The sequence below is a fragment of the Tachysurus vachellii genome, chromosome 6, assembly GCF_030014155.1.
Source record: "Tachysurus vachellii isolate PV-2020 chromosome 6, HZAU_Pvac_v1, whole genome shotgun sequence".
In the NCBI taxonomy this organism is placed as follows: domain Eukaryota; kingdom Metazoa; phylum Chordata; class Actinopteri; order Siluriformes; family Bagridae; genus Tachysurus; species Tachysurus vachellii.
Window position 1 is genome coordinate 32,471,082 of NC_083465.1, and position 14,973 is coordinate 32,486,054.

At 37.2% G+C, this 14,973-nt stretch overlaps 1 protein-coding gene across 1 annotated transcript in view; it reads right to left on the reverse strand.

Moving 5' to 3' along the window:
- Positions 1 to 10,068, reverse strand: part of LOC132847773 (uncharacterized) — a 34,060-nt gene extending 23,992 nt beyond the window's left edge. The window contains exons 1-20 of the mRNA XM_060873311.1: positions 9,897 to 10,068; positions 9,671 to 9,792; positions 8,493 to 8,640; positions 8,267 to 8,388; positions 7,021 to 7,168; positions 6,795 to 6,916; positions 6,115 to 6,153; positions 5,549 to 5,696; positions 5,323 to 5,444; positions 4,643 to 4,681; positions 4,077 to 4,224; positions 3,851 to 3,972; positions 3,171 to 3,209; positions 2,605 to 2,752; positions 2,379 to 2,500; positions 1,699 to 1,737; positions 1,133 to 1,280; positions 907 to 1,028; positions 204 to 265; positions 16 to 106 (exon numbers count right to left, since the gene is read on the reverse strand). Of these exons, the coding sequence (XP_060729294.1) occupies positions 16 to 106; positions 204 to 265; positions 907 to 1,028; positions 1,133 to 1,280; positions 1,699 to 1,737; positions 2,379 to 2,500; positions 2,605 to 2,752; positions 3,171 to 3,209; positions 3,851 to 3,972; positions 4,077 to 4,224; positions 4,643 to 4,681; positions 5,323 to 5,444; positions 5,549 to 5,696; positions 6,115 to 6,153; positions 6,795 to 6,916; positions 7,021 to 7,168; positions 8,267 to 8,388; positions 8,493 to 8,640; positions 9,671 to 9,792; positions 9,897 to 10,068 (2,223 nt within the window). The remainder of the gene's footprint in view (positions 1 to 15; positions 107 to 203; positions 266 to 906; positions 1,029 to 1,132; positions 1,281 to 1,698; positions 1,738 to 2,378; positions 2,501 to 2,604; positions 2,753 to 3,170; positions 3,210 to 3,850; positions 3,973 to 4,076; positions 4,225 to 4,642; positions 4,682 to 5,322; positions 5,445 to 5,548; positions 5,697 to 6,114; positions 6,154 to 6,794; positions 6,917 to 7,020; positions 7,169 to 8,266; positions 8,389 to 8,492; positions 8,641 to 9,670; positions 9,793 to 9,896) is intronic.
- Positions 10,069 to 14,973: the final 4,905 nt, after the last annotated feature.

Genomic DNA, 14,973 nt, shown 5'->3' on the forward strand with positions numbered 1-14,973 from the left:
AGGTGTGTTTTGTGCTTTAAGCTCATTCAGGAAAGATGCTGGTGTTTTAGTGTCTCCATCTTGGAAGTGGTATGTCATGTCACCATTAACCTGATTTCCTGAACTCCTGTTAGTAGAAGACAAAAGACAGAATGAAAATGACTGTACAATAAGAATTAAAACACAGTAATTTAGGAATGGAAAGAACATTGCGATGATCTTACGTGCATAAAGAGCTGTGGGGTACGAATGGTTCTGCACCAGGTTCATTTAGAAGTGTGTTTGACTGGAGAAGGAAAGATAATTTATCAGTTTTTATGTCATCAGAGAAGATTCCTTTGTACTGTTTCTGTAACTATGTATTGTTTTAGATGAAAATTTTTCCTTTTTTTTTTCAACTGAATATACAGACATGATCTAACCATCCCTTCATTAACTAAACTGCGTGATCCATCACCAGAGTGAGCAGAGAGACCAACACCTCCCTGTCTCTTTCATACACCATACATTTTAAACACAGAAAGGTTAGAGTCACTACCTGTACTTCTCCCACTGACCACAGGAGTCACTGTCACCTGAGTTCTGAACTGCTTTGCACCGATGAGGGAATTCACTTCATTTATGTCCCTACAGTACTTATGGAATATGTTTGACGTCTGCTATTGCAAAGTCTTTCTAATATTTCTGTGAGACATATCTGATGCTTTTAAATTCCCCCATTGCAGTCCTCTTTTCGATTATTGTTTATGATCCTGTTGCAGATTTCTGTGCAGTTTTAATTATTGTATCTACATTTTGTTGTATTTTGACCTTTCCTTGATTTACACCACTGTGATTCTCGTGTCATGGATTTCTGTGCAACAGGATCAAACATTATTTCTAGACATATGTCAGAATGTCATTAAGCACATGGTGATGTACACTTACAGCATTGTTGATGATGCTTATCACTGTGTTGTAGGTATCATTCCTGATATCAGGGTTCTGTGACATGCTGATGTTACTGACATTGAATCTGAATTTTACAGCATAGCAAGTGTCTGAAATTTCTGTGGAACAAATCAGATAACTTTGAAATGCTGATAAAGAAGTCATAGAGATGTGACCATGATTTGTGTAGTACATATTTGTGTTATAGGTGAAACAATCATACTCTCATAGGTGAAGTTCAGCACTTTTACAGAGTCAGTGAGGTTTGTGAGTCGAGCACTCAGAAGAGTCTGGATTACACTGAGGACCAAACTCTCACTGGGAACAGGAGAGGAGGAATTGAAGACCATCGTGGTCTGAACCACAGCTGAACCAGATCTGATAAAAATAAAGCATTATGGTGATTATTTTTTACAGTCAGACTGCAAATTTAATTCTCTGTTAAATTCAAATGTTCGAAAGAATATTATTAATTATTTATAAATGAACAGACTTCACAAACAGAGGGTAAGAACACACTGACCAAATGCAAACTTCTGAAATTAATATCAGGACACTTACATAGGTGTGTTTTGTGCTTTAAGCTCATTCAGGAAAGATGCTGGTGTTTTAGTGTCTCCATCTTGGAAGTGGTATGTCATGTCACCATTAACCTGATTTCCTGAACTCCTGTTAGTAGAAGACAAAAGACAGAATGAAAATGACTGTACAATAAGAATTAAAACACAGTAATTTAGGAATGGAAAGAACATTGCGATGATCTTACGTGCATAAAGAGCTGTGGGGTACGAATGGTTCTGCACCAGGTTCATTTAGAAGTGTGTTTGACTGGAGAAGGAAAGATAATTTATCAGTTTTTATGTCATCAGAGAAGATTCCTTTGTACTGTTTCTGTAACTATGTATTGTTTTAGATGAAAATTTTTCCTTTTTTTTTTCAACTGAATATACAGACATGATCTAACCATCCCTTCATTAACTAAACTGCGTGATCCATCACCAGAGTGAGCAGAGAGACCAACACCTCCCTGTCTCTTTCATACACCATACATTTTAAACACAGAAAGGTTAGAGTCACTACCTGTACTTCTCCCACTGACCACAGGAGTCACTGTCACCTGAGTTCTGAACTGCTTTGCACCGATGAGGGAATTCACTTCATTTATGTCCCTACAGTACTTATGGAATATGTTTGACGTCTGCTATTGCAAAGTCTTTCTAATATTTCTGTGAGACATATCTGATGCTTTTAAATTCCCCCATTGCAGTCCTCTTTTCGATTATTGTTTATGATCCTGTTGCAGATTTCTGTGCAGTTTTAATTATTGTATCTACATTTTGTTGTATTTTGACCTTTCCTTGATTTACACCACTGTGATTCTCGTGTCATGGATTTCTGTGCAACAGGATCAAACATTATTTCTAGACATATGTCAGAATGTCATTAAGCACATGGTGATGTACACTTACAGCATTGTTGATGATGCTTATCACTGTGTTGTAGGTATCATTCCTGATATCAGGGTTCTGTGACATGCTGATGTTACTGACATTGAATCTGAATTTTACAGCATAGCAAGTGTCTGAAATTTCTGTGGAACAAATCAGATAACTTTGAAATGCTGATAAAGAAGTCATAGAGATGTGACCATGATTTGTGTAGTACATATTTGTGTTATAGGTGAAACAATCATACTCTCATAGGTGAAGTTCAGCACTTTTACAGAGTCAGTGAGGTTTGTGAGTCGAGCACTCAGAAGAGTCTGGATTACACTGAGGACCAAACTCTCACTGGGAACAGGAGAGGAGGAATTGAAGACCATCGTGGTCTGAACCACAGCTGAACCAGATCTGATAAAAATAAAGCATTATGGTGATTATTTTTTACAGTCAGACTGCAAATTTAATTCTCTGTTAAATTCAAATGTTCGAAAGAATATTATTAATTATTTATAAATGAACAGACTTCACAAACAGAGGGTAAGAACACACTGACCAAATGCAAACTTCTGAAATTAATATCAGGACACTTACATAGGTGTGTTTTGTGCTTTAAGCTCATTCAGGAAAGATGCTGGTGTTTTAGTGTCTCCATCTTGGAAGTGGTATGTCATGTCACCATTAACCTGATTTCCTGAACTCCTGTTAGTAGAAGACAAAAGACAGAATGAAAATGACTGTACAATAAGAATTAAAACACAGTAATTTAGGAATGGAAAGAACATTGCGATGATCTTACGTGCATAAAGAGCTGTGGGGTACGAATGGTTCTGCACCAGGTTCATTTAGAAGTGTGTTTGACTGGAGAAGGAAAGATAATTTATCAGTTTTTATGTCATCAGAGAAGATTCCTTTGTACTGTTTCTGTAACTATGTATTGTTTTAGATGAAAATTTTTCCTTTTTTTTTTCAACTGAATATACAGACATGATCTAACCATCCCTTCATTAACTAAACTGCGTGATCCATCACCAGAGTGAGCAGAGAGACCAACACCTCCCTGTCTCTTTCATACACCATACATTTTAAACACAGAAAGGTTAGAGTCACTACCTGTACTTCTCCCACTGACCACAGGAGTCACTGTCACCTGAGTTCTGAACTGCTTTGCACCGATGAGGGAATTCACTTCATTTATGTCCCTACAGTACTTATGGAATATGTTTGACGTCTGCTATTGCAAAGTCTTTCTAATATTTCTGTGAGACATATCTGATGCTTTTAAATTCCCCCATTGCAGTCCTCTTTTCGATTATTGTTTATGATCCTGTTGCAGATTTCTGTGCAGTTTTAATTATTGTATCTACATTTTGTTGTATTTTGACCTTTCCTTGATTTACACCACTGTGATTCTCGTGTCATGGATTTCTGTGCAACAGGATCAAACATTATTTCTAGACATATGTCAGAATGTCATTAAGCACATGGTGATGTACACTTACAGCATTGTTGATGATGCTTATCACTGTGTTGTAGGTATCATTCCTGATATCAGGGTTCTGTGACATGCTGATGTTACTGACATTGAATCTGAATTTTACAGCATAGCAAGTGTCTGAAATTTCTGTGGAACAAATCAGATAACTTTGAAATGCTGATAAAGAAGTCATAGAGATGTGACCATGATTTGTGTAGTACATATTTGTGTTATAGGTGAAACAATCATACTCTCATAGGTGAAGTTCAGCACTTTTACAGAGTCAGTGAGGTTTGTGAGTCGAGCACTCAGAAGAGTCTGGATTACACTGAGGACCAAACTCTCACTGGGAACAGGAGAGGAGGAATTGAAGACCATCGTGGTCTGAACCACAGCTGAACCAGATCTGATAAAAATAAAGCATTATGGTGATTATTTTTTACAGTCAGACTGCAAATTTAATTCTCTGTTAAATTCAAATGTTCGAAAGAATATTATTAATTATTTATAAATGAACAGACTTCACAAACAGAGGGTAAGAACACACTGACCAAATGCAAACTTCTGAAATTAATATCAGGACACTTACATAGGTGTGTTTTGTGCTTTAAGCTCATTCAGGAAAGATGCTGGTGTTTTAGTGTCTCCATCTTGGAAGTGGTATGTCATGTCACCATTAACCTGATTTCCTGAACTCCTGTTAGTAGAAGACAAAAGACAGAATGAAAATGACTGTACAATAAGAATTAAAACACAGTAATTTAGGAATGGAAAGAACATTGCGATGATCTTACGTGCATAAAGAGCTGTGGGGTACGAATGGTTCTGCACCAGGTTCATTTAGAAGTGTGTTTGACTGGAGAAGGAAAGATAATTTATCAGTTTTTATGTCATCAGAGAAGATTCCTTTGTACTGTTTCTGTAACTATGTATTGTTTTAGATGAAAATTTTTCCTTTTTTTTTTCAACTGAATATACAGACATGATCTAACCATCCCTTCATTAACTAAACTGCGTGATCCATCACCAGAGTGAGCAGAGAGACCAACACCTCCCTGTCTCTTTCATACACCATACATTTTAAACACAGAAAGGTTAGAGTCACTACCTGTACTTCTCCCACTGACCACAGGAGTCACTGTCACCTGAGTTCTGAACTGCTTTGCACCGATGAGGGAATTCACTTCATTTATGTCCCTACAGTACTTATGGAATATGTTTGACGTCTGCTATTGCAAAGTCTTTCTAATATTTCTGTGAGACATATCTGATGCTTTTAAATTCCCCCATTGCAGTCCTCTTTTCGATTATTGTTTATGATCCTGTTGCAGATTTCTGTGCAGTTTTAATTATTGTATCTACATTTTGTTGTATTTTGACCTTTCCTTGATTTACACCACTGTGATTCTCGTGTCATGGATTTCTGTGCAACAGGATCAAACATTATTTCTAGACATATGTCAGAATGTCATTAAGCACATGGTGATGTACACTTACAGCATTGTTGATGATGCTTATCACTGTGTTGTAGGTATCATTCCTGATATCAGGGTTCTGTGACATGCTGATGTTACTGACATTGAATCTGAATTTTACAGCATAGCAAGTGTCTGAAATTTCTGTGGAACAAATCAGATAACTTTGAAATGCTGATAAAGAAGTCATAGAGATGTGACCATGATTTGTGTAGTACATATTTGTGTTATAGGTGAAACAATCATACTCTCATAGGTGAAGTTCAGCACTTTTACAGAGTCAGTGAGGTTTGTGAGTCGAGCACTCAGAAGAGTCTGGATTACACTGAGGACCAAACTCTCACTGGGAACAGGAGAGGAGGAATTGAAGACCATCGTGGTCTGAACCACAGCTGAACCAGATCTGATAAAAATAAAGCATTATGGTGATTATTTTTTACAGTCAGACTGCAAATTTAATTCTCTGTTAAATTCAAATGTTCGAAAGAATATTATTAATTATTTATAAATGAACAGACTTCACAAACAGAGGGTAAGAACACACTGACCAAATGCAAACTTCTGAAATTAATATCAGGACACTTACATAGGTGTGTTTTGTGCTTTAAGCTCATTCAGGAAAGATGCTGGTGTTTTAGTGTCTCCATCTTGGAAGTGGTATGTCATGTCACCATTAACCTGATTTCCTGAACTCCTGTTAGTAGAAGACAAAAGACAGAATGAAAATGACTGTACAATAAGAATTAAAACACAGTAATTTAGGAATGGAAAGAACATTGCGATGATCTTACGTGCATAAAGAGCTGTGGGGTACGAATGGTTCTGCACCAGGTTCATTTAGAAGTGTGTTTGACTGGAGAAGGAAAGATAATTTATCAGTTTTTATGTCATCAGAGAAGATTCCTTTGTACTGTTTCTGTAACTATGTATTGTTTTAGATGAAAATTTTTCCTTTTTTTTTTCAACTGAATATACAGACATGATCTAACCATCCCTTCATTAACTAAACTGCGTGATCCATCACCAGAGTGAGCAGAGAGACCAACACCTCCCTGTCTCTTTCATACACCATACATTTTAAACACAGAAAGGTTAGAGTCACTACCTGTACTTCTCCCACTGACCACAGGAGTCACTGTCACCTGAGTTCTGAACTGCTTTGCACCGATGAGGGAATTCACTTCATTTATGTCCCTACAGTACTTATGGAATATGTTTGACGTCTGCTATTGCAAAGTCTTTCTAATATTTCTGTGAGACATATCTGATGCTTTTAAATTCCCCCATTGCAGTCCTCTTTTCGATTATTGTTTATGATCCTGTTGCAGATTTCTGTGCAGTTTTAATTATTGTATCTACATTTTGTTGTATTTTGACCTTTCCTTGATTTACACCACTGTGATTCTCGTGTCATGGATTTCTGTGCAACAGGATCAAACATTATTTCTAGACATATGTCAGAATGTCATTAAGCACATGGTGATGTACACTTACAGCATTGTTGATGATGCTTATCACTGTGTTGTAGGTATCATTCCTGATATCAGGGTTCTGTGACATGCTGATGTTACTGACATTGAATCTGAATTTTACAGCATAGCAAGTGTCTGAAATTTCTGTGGAACAAATCAGATAACTTTGAAATGCTGATAAAGAAGTCATAGAGATGTGACCATGATTTGTGTAGTACATATTTGTGTTATAGGTGAAACAATCATACTCTCATAGGTGAAGTTCAGCACTTTTACAGAGTCAGTGAGGTTTGTGAGTCGAGCACTCAGAAGAGTCTGGATTACACTGAGGACCAAACTCTCACTGGGAACAGGAGAGGAGGAATTGAAGACCATCGTGGTCTGAACCACAGCTGAACCAGATCTGATAAAAATAAAGCATTATGGTGATTATTTTTTACAGTCAGACTGCAAATTTAATTCTCTGTTAAATTCAAATGTTCGAAAGAATATTATTAATTATTTATAAATGAACAGACTTCACAAACAGAGGGTAAGAACACACTGACCAAATGCAAACTTCTGAAATTAATATCAGGACACTTACATAGGTGTGTTTTGTGCTTTAAGCTCATTCAGGAAAGATGCTGGTGTTTTAGTGTCTCCATCTTGGAAGTGGTATGTCATGTCACCATTAACCTGATTTCCTGAACTCCTGTTAGTAGAAGACAAAAGACAGAATGAAAATGACTGTACAATAAGAATTAAAACACAGTAATTTAGGAATGGAAAGAACATTGCGATGATCTTACGTGCATAAAGAGCTGTGGGGTACGAATGGTTCTGCACCAGGTTCATTTAGAAGTGTGTTTGACTGGAGAAGGAAAGATAATTTATCAGTTTTTATGTCATCAGAGAAGATTCCTTTGTACTGTTTCTGTAACTATGTATTGTTTTAGATGAAAATTTTTCCTTTTTTTTTTCAACTGAATATACAGACATGATCTAACCATCCCTTCATTAACTAAACTGCGTGATCCATCACCAGAGTGAGCAGAGAGACCAACACCTCCCTGTCTCTTTCATACACCATACATTTTAAACACAGAAAGGTTAGAGTCACTACCTGTACTTCTCCCACTGACCACAGGAGTCACTGTCACCTGAGTTCTGAACTGCTTTGCACCGATGAGGGAATTCACTTCATTTATGTCCCTACAGTACTTATGGAATATGTTTGACGTCTGCTATTGCAAAGTCTTTCTAATATTTCTGTGAGACATATCTGATGCTTTTAAATTCCCCCATTGCAGTCCTCTTTTCGATTATTGTTTATGATCCTGTTGCAGATTTCTGTGCAGTTTTAATTATTGTATCTACATTTTGTTGTATTTTGACCTTTCCTTGATTTACACCACTGTGATTCTCGTGTCATGGATTTCTGTGCAACAGGATCAAACATTATTTCTAGACATATGTCAGAATGTCATTAAGCACATGGTGATGTACACTTACAGCATTGTTGATGATGCTTATCACTGTGTTGTAGGTATCATTCCTGATATCAGGGTTCTGTGACATGCTGATGTTACTGACATTGAATCTGAATTTTACAGCATAGCAAGTGTCTGAAATTTCTGTGGAACAAATCAGATAACTTTGAAATGCTGATAAAGAAGTCATAGAGATGTGACCATGATTTGTGTAGTACATATTTGTGTTATAGGTGAAACAATCATACTCTCATAGGTGAAGTTCAGCACTTTTACAGAGTCAGTGAGGTTTGTGAGTCGAGCACTCAGAAGAGTCTGGATTACACTGAGGACCAAACTCTCACTGGGAACAGGAGAGGAGGAATTGAAGACCATCGTGGTCTGAACCACAGCTGAACCAGATCTGATAAAAATAAAGCATTATGGTGATTATTTTTTACAGTCAGACTGCAAATTTAATTCTCTGTTAAATTCAAATGTTCGAAAGAATATTATTAATTATTTATAAATGAACAGACTTCACAAACAGAGGGTAAGAACACACTGACCAAATGCAAACTTCTGAAATTAATATCAGGACACTTACATAGGTGTGTTTTGTGCTTTAAGCTCATTCAGGAAAGATGCTGGTGTTTTAGTGTCTCCATCTTGGAAGTGGTATGTCATGTCACCATTAACCTGATTTCCTGAACTCCTGTTAGTAGAAGACAAAAGACAGAATGAAAATGACTGTACAATAAGAATTAAAACACAGTAATTTAGGAATGGAAAGAACATTGCGATGATCTTACGTGCATAAAGAGCTGTGGGGTACGAATGGTTCTGCACCAGGTTCATTTAGAAGTGTGTTTGACTGGAGAAGGAAAGATAATTTATCAGTTTTTATGTCATCAGAGAAGATTCCTTTGTACTGTTTCTGTAACTATGTATTGTTTTAGATGAAAATTTTTCCTTTTTTTTTTCAACTGAATATACAGACATGATCTAACCATCCCTTCATTAACTAAACTGCGTGATCCATCACCAGAGTGAGCAGAGAGACCAACACCTCCCTGTCTCTTTCATACACCATACATTTTAAACACAGAAAGGTTAGAGTCACTACCTGTACTTCTCCCACTGACCACAGGAGTCACTGTCACCTGAGTTCTGAACTGCTTTGCACCGATGAGGGAATTCATTGTTTATGATCCTGTTGCAGATTTCTGTGCAGTTTTAATTATTGTATCTACATTTTGTTGTATTTTGACCTTTCCTTGATTTACCCCACTGTGATTCTGTACTTCCTCAGATAACCCTGGGTTGATCTGTTGACTTTTAGTCTATTTGATTTTTAAACTGTTTTTATTAATCTGTGCAACAGGATCGAACATTATTTCTGGACATTTGTGAGAATATCATTAAGCACATGGTGGTGTACACTTACAGCATTGTTGATGATGCTTATCACTGTGTTGTAGGTATCATTCCTGATATCAGGGTTCTGTGACATGCTGATATTACTGACATTGAATCTTAATTTTACAGCATAGCAAGTGTCTGAAATTTCTGTGGAACAAATCAGATAACTTTGAAATGCTGATAAAGAAGTCATAGAGATGTGACAATGATTTGTGTAGTACGTAATTGTGTTATAGGTAAAACAATCATACTCTCATAGGTGAAGTTCAGCACTTTTACAGAGTCAGTGAGGTTTGTGAGTCGAGCACTCAGAAGAGTCTGGATTACACTGAGGACCAAACTCTCACTGGGAACAGGGGAGGAGGTATTGAAGAACATTGTGGTCTGAACCAGAACTGAACCGGATCTGATGAAATAAAGCATTATGGTGAATATTTTTTACAATACAAATGAAAATAGAATTCTCCATTAAATATAACTGTTAGCAACTATATCATAGATTTTACATAAATGTTCAGACATCCAATACAGAACCATAACTCAACTGATCTGGAGAAATAAAGCAATCAATATTTATTTGCTATTAGAATTAATAATAAATTCTATAGAAATATAGAATTTATTATTATTCTATTATTCTTATTAATAATAAATATAGCTTTTTTATATGTCAGATAACATACATTGTTGATGGTAGTGCAGCCATAGGTACAGTGGGTGTTTCTGGGTTCATAGCTCTTGATTCTGTGGTTGATAAACTTGCAGTTGGGTATGTAATTGCAGCGAATTCAACTACTTCTACTGTCTTTCCTGTGGTTACATTTGAAATTGTATTTTTTTTAATAAACTCAGTTGTTGGTGCTTTAGTTGTAGTGTAGGACCCTGCTATATTATATGCCTCATGCATGGAACCAGCTGTGGAATTTAAATATAATGTGGGGGCTGTTGATGGTGTTAATATCTGTGTAGTCATTTGTGGTAGATCTGTACTTGTATTTAATTCTGTTGTAGAAATTGGAGAGGTAGTTGACAATGTTAGCATTGTGGAATTGCTTAGATCTTCAGTAGAAGTTGAATGTATGGAATCTGAAGATATAGGTGTGGTTGTTTCCCCTATATTTGAAGCCGGAGTATTTACAAATGAGTAGTTTCCTGTTGTTACATCTGTGGTTGTTAAACCCTGTGATTTTGATACAGTGTTAATGGTCAGTTCTGGTTCTGCTGTAGTTAGTACAGACGCAGGTGGTGTTGAAGTATCCTCTGTAGTTTTTGATGCTTCATTTGTACTGTTTGTAGCTGGAGTAAGTTCTGTTGGCAGTGTAATTGATTGTAAAGTTAAAAGTTTGATTGTTTGCATTATGGTTGCTGATGGTGCACTTATAGTGGTCAGAGCTGGAGTAGTGTTGAGCACAATTGTCTGTGCTGTTGCTTGTTCTGTGGTTACTGGTAGCTGTGTTGTGAATTCACTGGTACTGCTTGATTCTGTTGGTTTTGTAGTTGACAACAAAATTGTAGCTCTTGTTATTTCATTTGTAGTTGTTTTTTGCTCAAATGTAGTGGTTGGTGCTAAAGTTGTTGTGGAAACAATTTGTTTTTCTATGTTTGCTTCTGTTGATGTTGAAGTTTGTTGTGTTGACACATTGCTGGTGCTCACTTCTGTTGCTGTAGTTTGTGGTAAAGTTGTACCTTTGGTTGCTTCTTCTGTAGTTGTTGGCTCCTCAGTTGCAATGGTTGCAATAGGTAAGCCTGAACTTGGTGTAGATGTAGTTGTTTCTACATTTGATGGTGCCGTAATTGAAGTCTGTGTTGATGAGTCAATGAAATTTGTTGGTTCTGTTTCCGTTGTTGTGGTTGATTCTGCTGTTATTGTCATTGTGATTGTTGTAGCCTGCGTTGTGGATATAGTGTTCATGGTTCTTGTTGCAGTAGTAGTTGATGCTACAATTGTGCTTGCTGTTTCTTTAGTTGTAATACTTGGACCTGGAGTAGAATTAGATTCAGATGTTCCACCTGTTGTTGGCTCTGTGGTTTTTGTAGCCTGTGTTGTGTATACAGTGGTACTGGTTGGTCCCATTGCTGGAGTTGGAGTTGATGGTACAGTTGAAGTTTTTGTTGTGCCCTCTGTTATATTGTCATTTGAAGTTGTTGGAGCTGTAGTAGCTGCAGTAGTAGCTGTTTCTGCTGTTTGTGGTGCTGTGGTTGTTGGTACGGTTGTACCTGTGGTTGCTGGTTTCTCAGCTGTAATGTTTGAAGCTAAAGCAGAATAAGGTGTGGTTGATTCTGCTGTTATTGTCATTGTGGTTGTGGTAGCCTGTGTTGTGGATACCGTGTTGGTGGTCAGTTCTCTTGCAGTAGTAGTTAATGCTACAATTGTATTTGCTGTTTCTTTAGTTGTAGTACTTGGAACTGGAGTAGAATTAGATTCAGATGTTCCATCTGTTGTTGGTTCTGTGTTTTTTGTAGCCTGTGTTGTGTATACAGTGGTACTGGTTGGTCCCATTGCTGGAGTTGGAGTTGATAGTACAGTTGAATTTTTTGTTGTGCCTGTTGTTGTTATTTCCTCATTTGCAGTTGCTAGAGCTGTAGTAGCTGCAGAGGCAGATGATTCTGCTGTTGGTGGTGCTGTGGTTGTTGAAGCTTGTGATGTTGATACACTGTTAATAGTAACTTCTGTTGCTGCAGTTGATGGTACAGTTGTGTATACAGTGGTACTGGATGGGCCAATTGTTGGAATTGGAGTTGATGGTACAGTTGAAGTTTTTGTTGTGCCCTCTGTTGTTATTTCCCCATTTGTATTCGTTGGCGCTGTAGTAGCTACAGAACTAGCTGTTTCTGGTGCTGTGGTTGTTGAAGCTTGTGATGTTGATACACTGTTAATAGTAACTTCTGTTGCTGTAGTTGATGGCACAGTTGTGGACAATGTTAGCATTGTGGAATTGCTTAGATCTTCAGTAGAAGTTGAATGTATGGAATCTGAAGATATAGGTGTGGTTGTTTCCCCTATATTTGAAGCCGGAGTATTTACAAATGAGTAGTTTCCTGTTGTTACATCTGTGGTTGTTAAACCCTGTGATTTTGATACAGTGTTAATGGTCAGTTCTGGTTCTGCTGTAGTTAGTACAGACGCAGGTGGTGTTGAAGTATCCTCTGTAGTTTTTGATGCTTCATTTGTACTGTTTGTAGCTGGAGTAAGTTCTGTTGGCAGTGTAATTGATTGTAAAGTTAAAAGTTTGATTGTTTGCATTATGGTTGCTGATGGTGCACTTATAGTGGTCAGAGCTGGAGTAGTGTTGAGCACAATTGTCTGTGCTGTTGCTTGTTCTGTGGTTACTGGTAGCTGTGTTGTGAATTCACTGGTACTGCTTGATTCTGTTGGTTTTGTAGTTGACAACAAAATTGTAGCTCTTGTTATTTCATTTGTAGTTGTTTTTTGCTCAAATGTAGTGGTTGGAGCTAAAGTTGTTGTGGAAACAATTTGTTTTTCTATGTTTGCTTCTGTTGATGTTGAAGTTTGTTGTGTTGACACATTGTTGGTGCTCACTTCTGTTGCTGTAGTTTGTGGTAAAGTTGTACCTTTGGTTGCTTCTTCTGTAGTTGTTGGCTCCTCAGTTGCAATGGTTGCAATAGGTAAGCCTGAACTTGGTGTAGATGTAGTTGTTTCTACATTTGATGGTGCCGTAATTGAAGTCTGTGTTGATGAGTCAGTGAAATTTGTTGGTTCTGTTTCCGTTGTTGTGGTTGTTCCCTTTGTTGTCATTTCCTGATTTGTAGTCATTGGAGCTGTAGTAGCTTCAGAGGCAGCTGTTGTTGTTGAAGCTTGTGATGCTGATATACTTGTAATAGTATCTTCTGATGCTGTAGTTGATGGTATGGTTGTAACTGTGGTTGTTTGCTCCTCAGTTGTAATAGTTGAAGCTAAAGCAGAAGAAGATGTGGTTGATTCTGCTGTTATTGTCATTGTGATTGTTGTAGCCTGCGTTGTGGATATAGTGTTCATGGTTCTTGTTGCAGTAGTAGTTGATGCTACAATTGTGCTTGCTGTTTCTTTAGTTGTAATACTTGGACCTGGAGTAGAATTAGATTCAGATGTTCCACCTGTTGTTGGCTCTGTGGTTTTTGTAGCCTGTGTTGTGTATACAGTGGTACTGGTTGGTCCCATTGCTGGAGTTGGAGTTGATGGTACAGTTGAATTTTTTGTTGTGCCTGTTGTTGTTATTTCCTCATTTGCAGTTGCTAGAGCTGTAGTAGCTGCAGAGGCAGATGATTCTGCTGTTGGTGGTGCTGTGGTTGTTGAAGCTTGTGATGTTGATACACTGTTAATAGTAACTTCTGTTGCTGTAGTTGATGGTACAGTTGTGTATACAGTGGTACTGGATGGGCCCATTGTTGGAATTGGAGTTGATGGTACAGTTGAAGTTTTTGTTGTGCCCTCTGTTGTTATTTCCCCATTTGTATTCGTTGGAGCTGTAGTAGCTACAGAACTAGCTGTTTCTGGTGCTGTGGTTGTTGAAGCTTGTGATGTTGATACACTGTTAATAGTAACTTCTGTTGCTGTAGTTGATGGCACAGTTGTGTATACAGTGGTACTGGTTGGGCCCATTGTTGGAGTTGGAGTTGATGGTACAGTTGAAGTTTTTGTTGTGCCCTCTGTTATATTGTCATTTGAAGTTGTTGGAGCTGTAGTAGCTGTTGCAAATGTTGGTGTAATATTGGCTCCAGTTCCAATAAGCACCAGCCACAGACACACTGTTACAAACACAGACTATTATTTACATACAATTTTTGATCATTCTCTTGGGTCTCTCTGGCAGTCATTAAATCATATGTAAAATTTTGAAAGAAGATTCCCTTCTAATACATTCAGATCAAAACTTACGTACATTAAAATTCAAAAAGGAAGCCATTTATATATTATTTTACTGTGTGTGGTTAAATGTCATTCAAATGTAATTTATTTATCATTATAGCATAAAAGCCAGATAGATTTTTTTTGTGCAGACAATAATACATGTACAGTAATACCTCGAGATATGAGTTTTAATTCGTTCCGTGACCTTGCTCGTATCTCAAATTGCTCGTATCTCAAAGCAATTTTCCCCATTTAAATTAATTGAAATCACATTAATCCGTTCCAGCTCACAAAATTCCACTCCAGTTGTTTTGTTTGTGTTTTAAATATGATAAATGTACAGTACCTGTATTTATAAATGACAAATATTGTATAAAAACATACAGTAATAAAAGAGAATGTTAAAAAAAATAAACTGGTTTTACTTTACAGAAGATGCGCACGGAGGTTGAGGGAGGAGTAAACAGGCGGAGGATTTA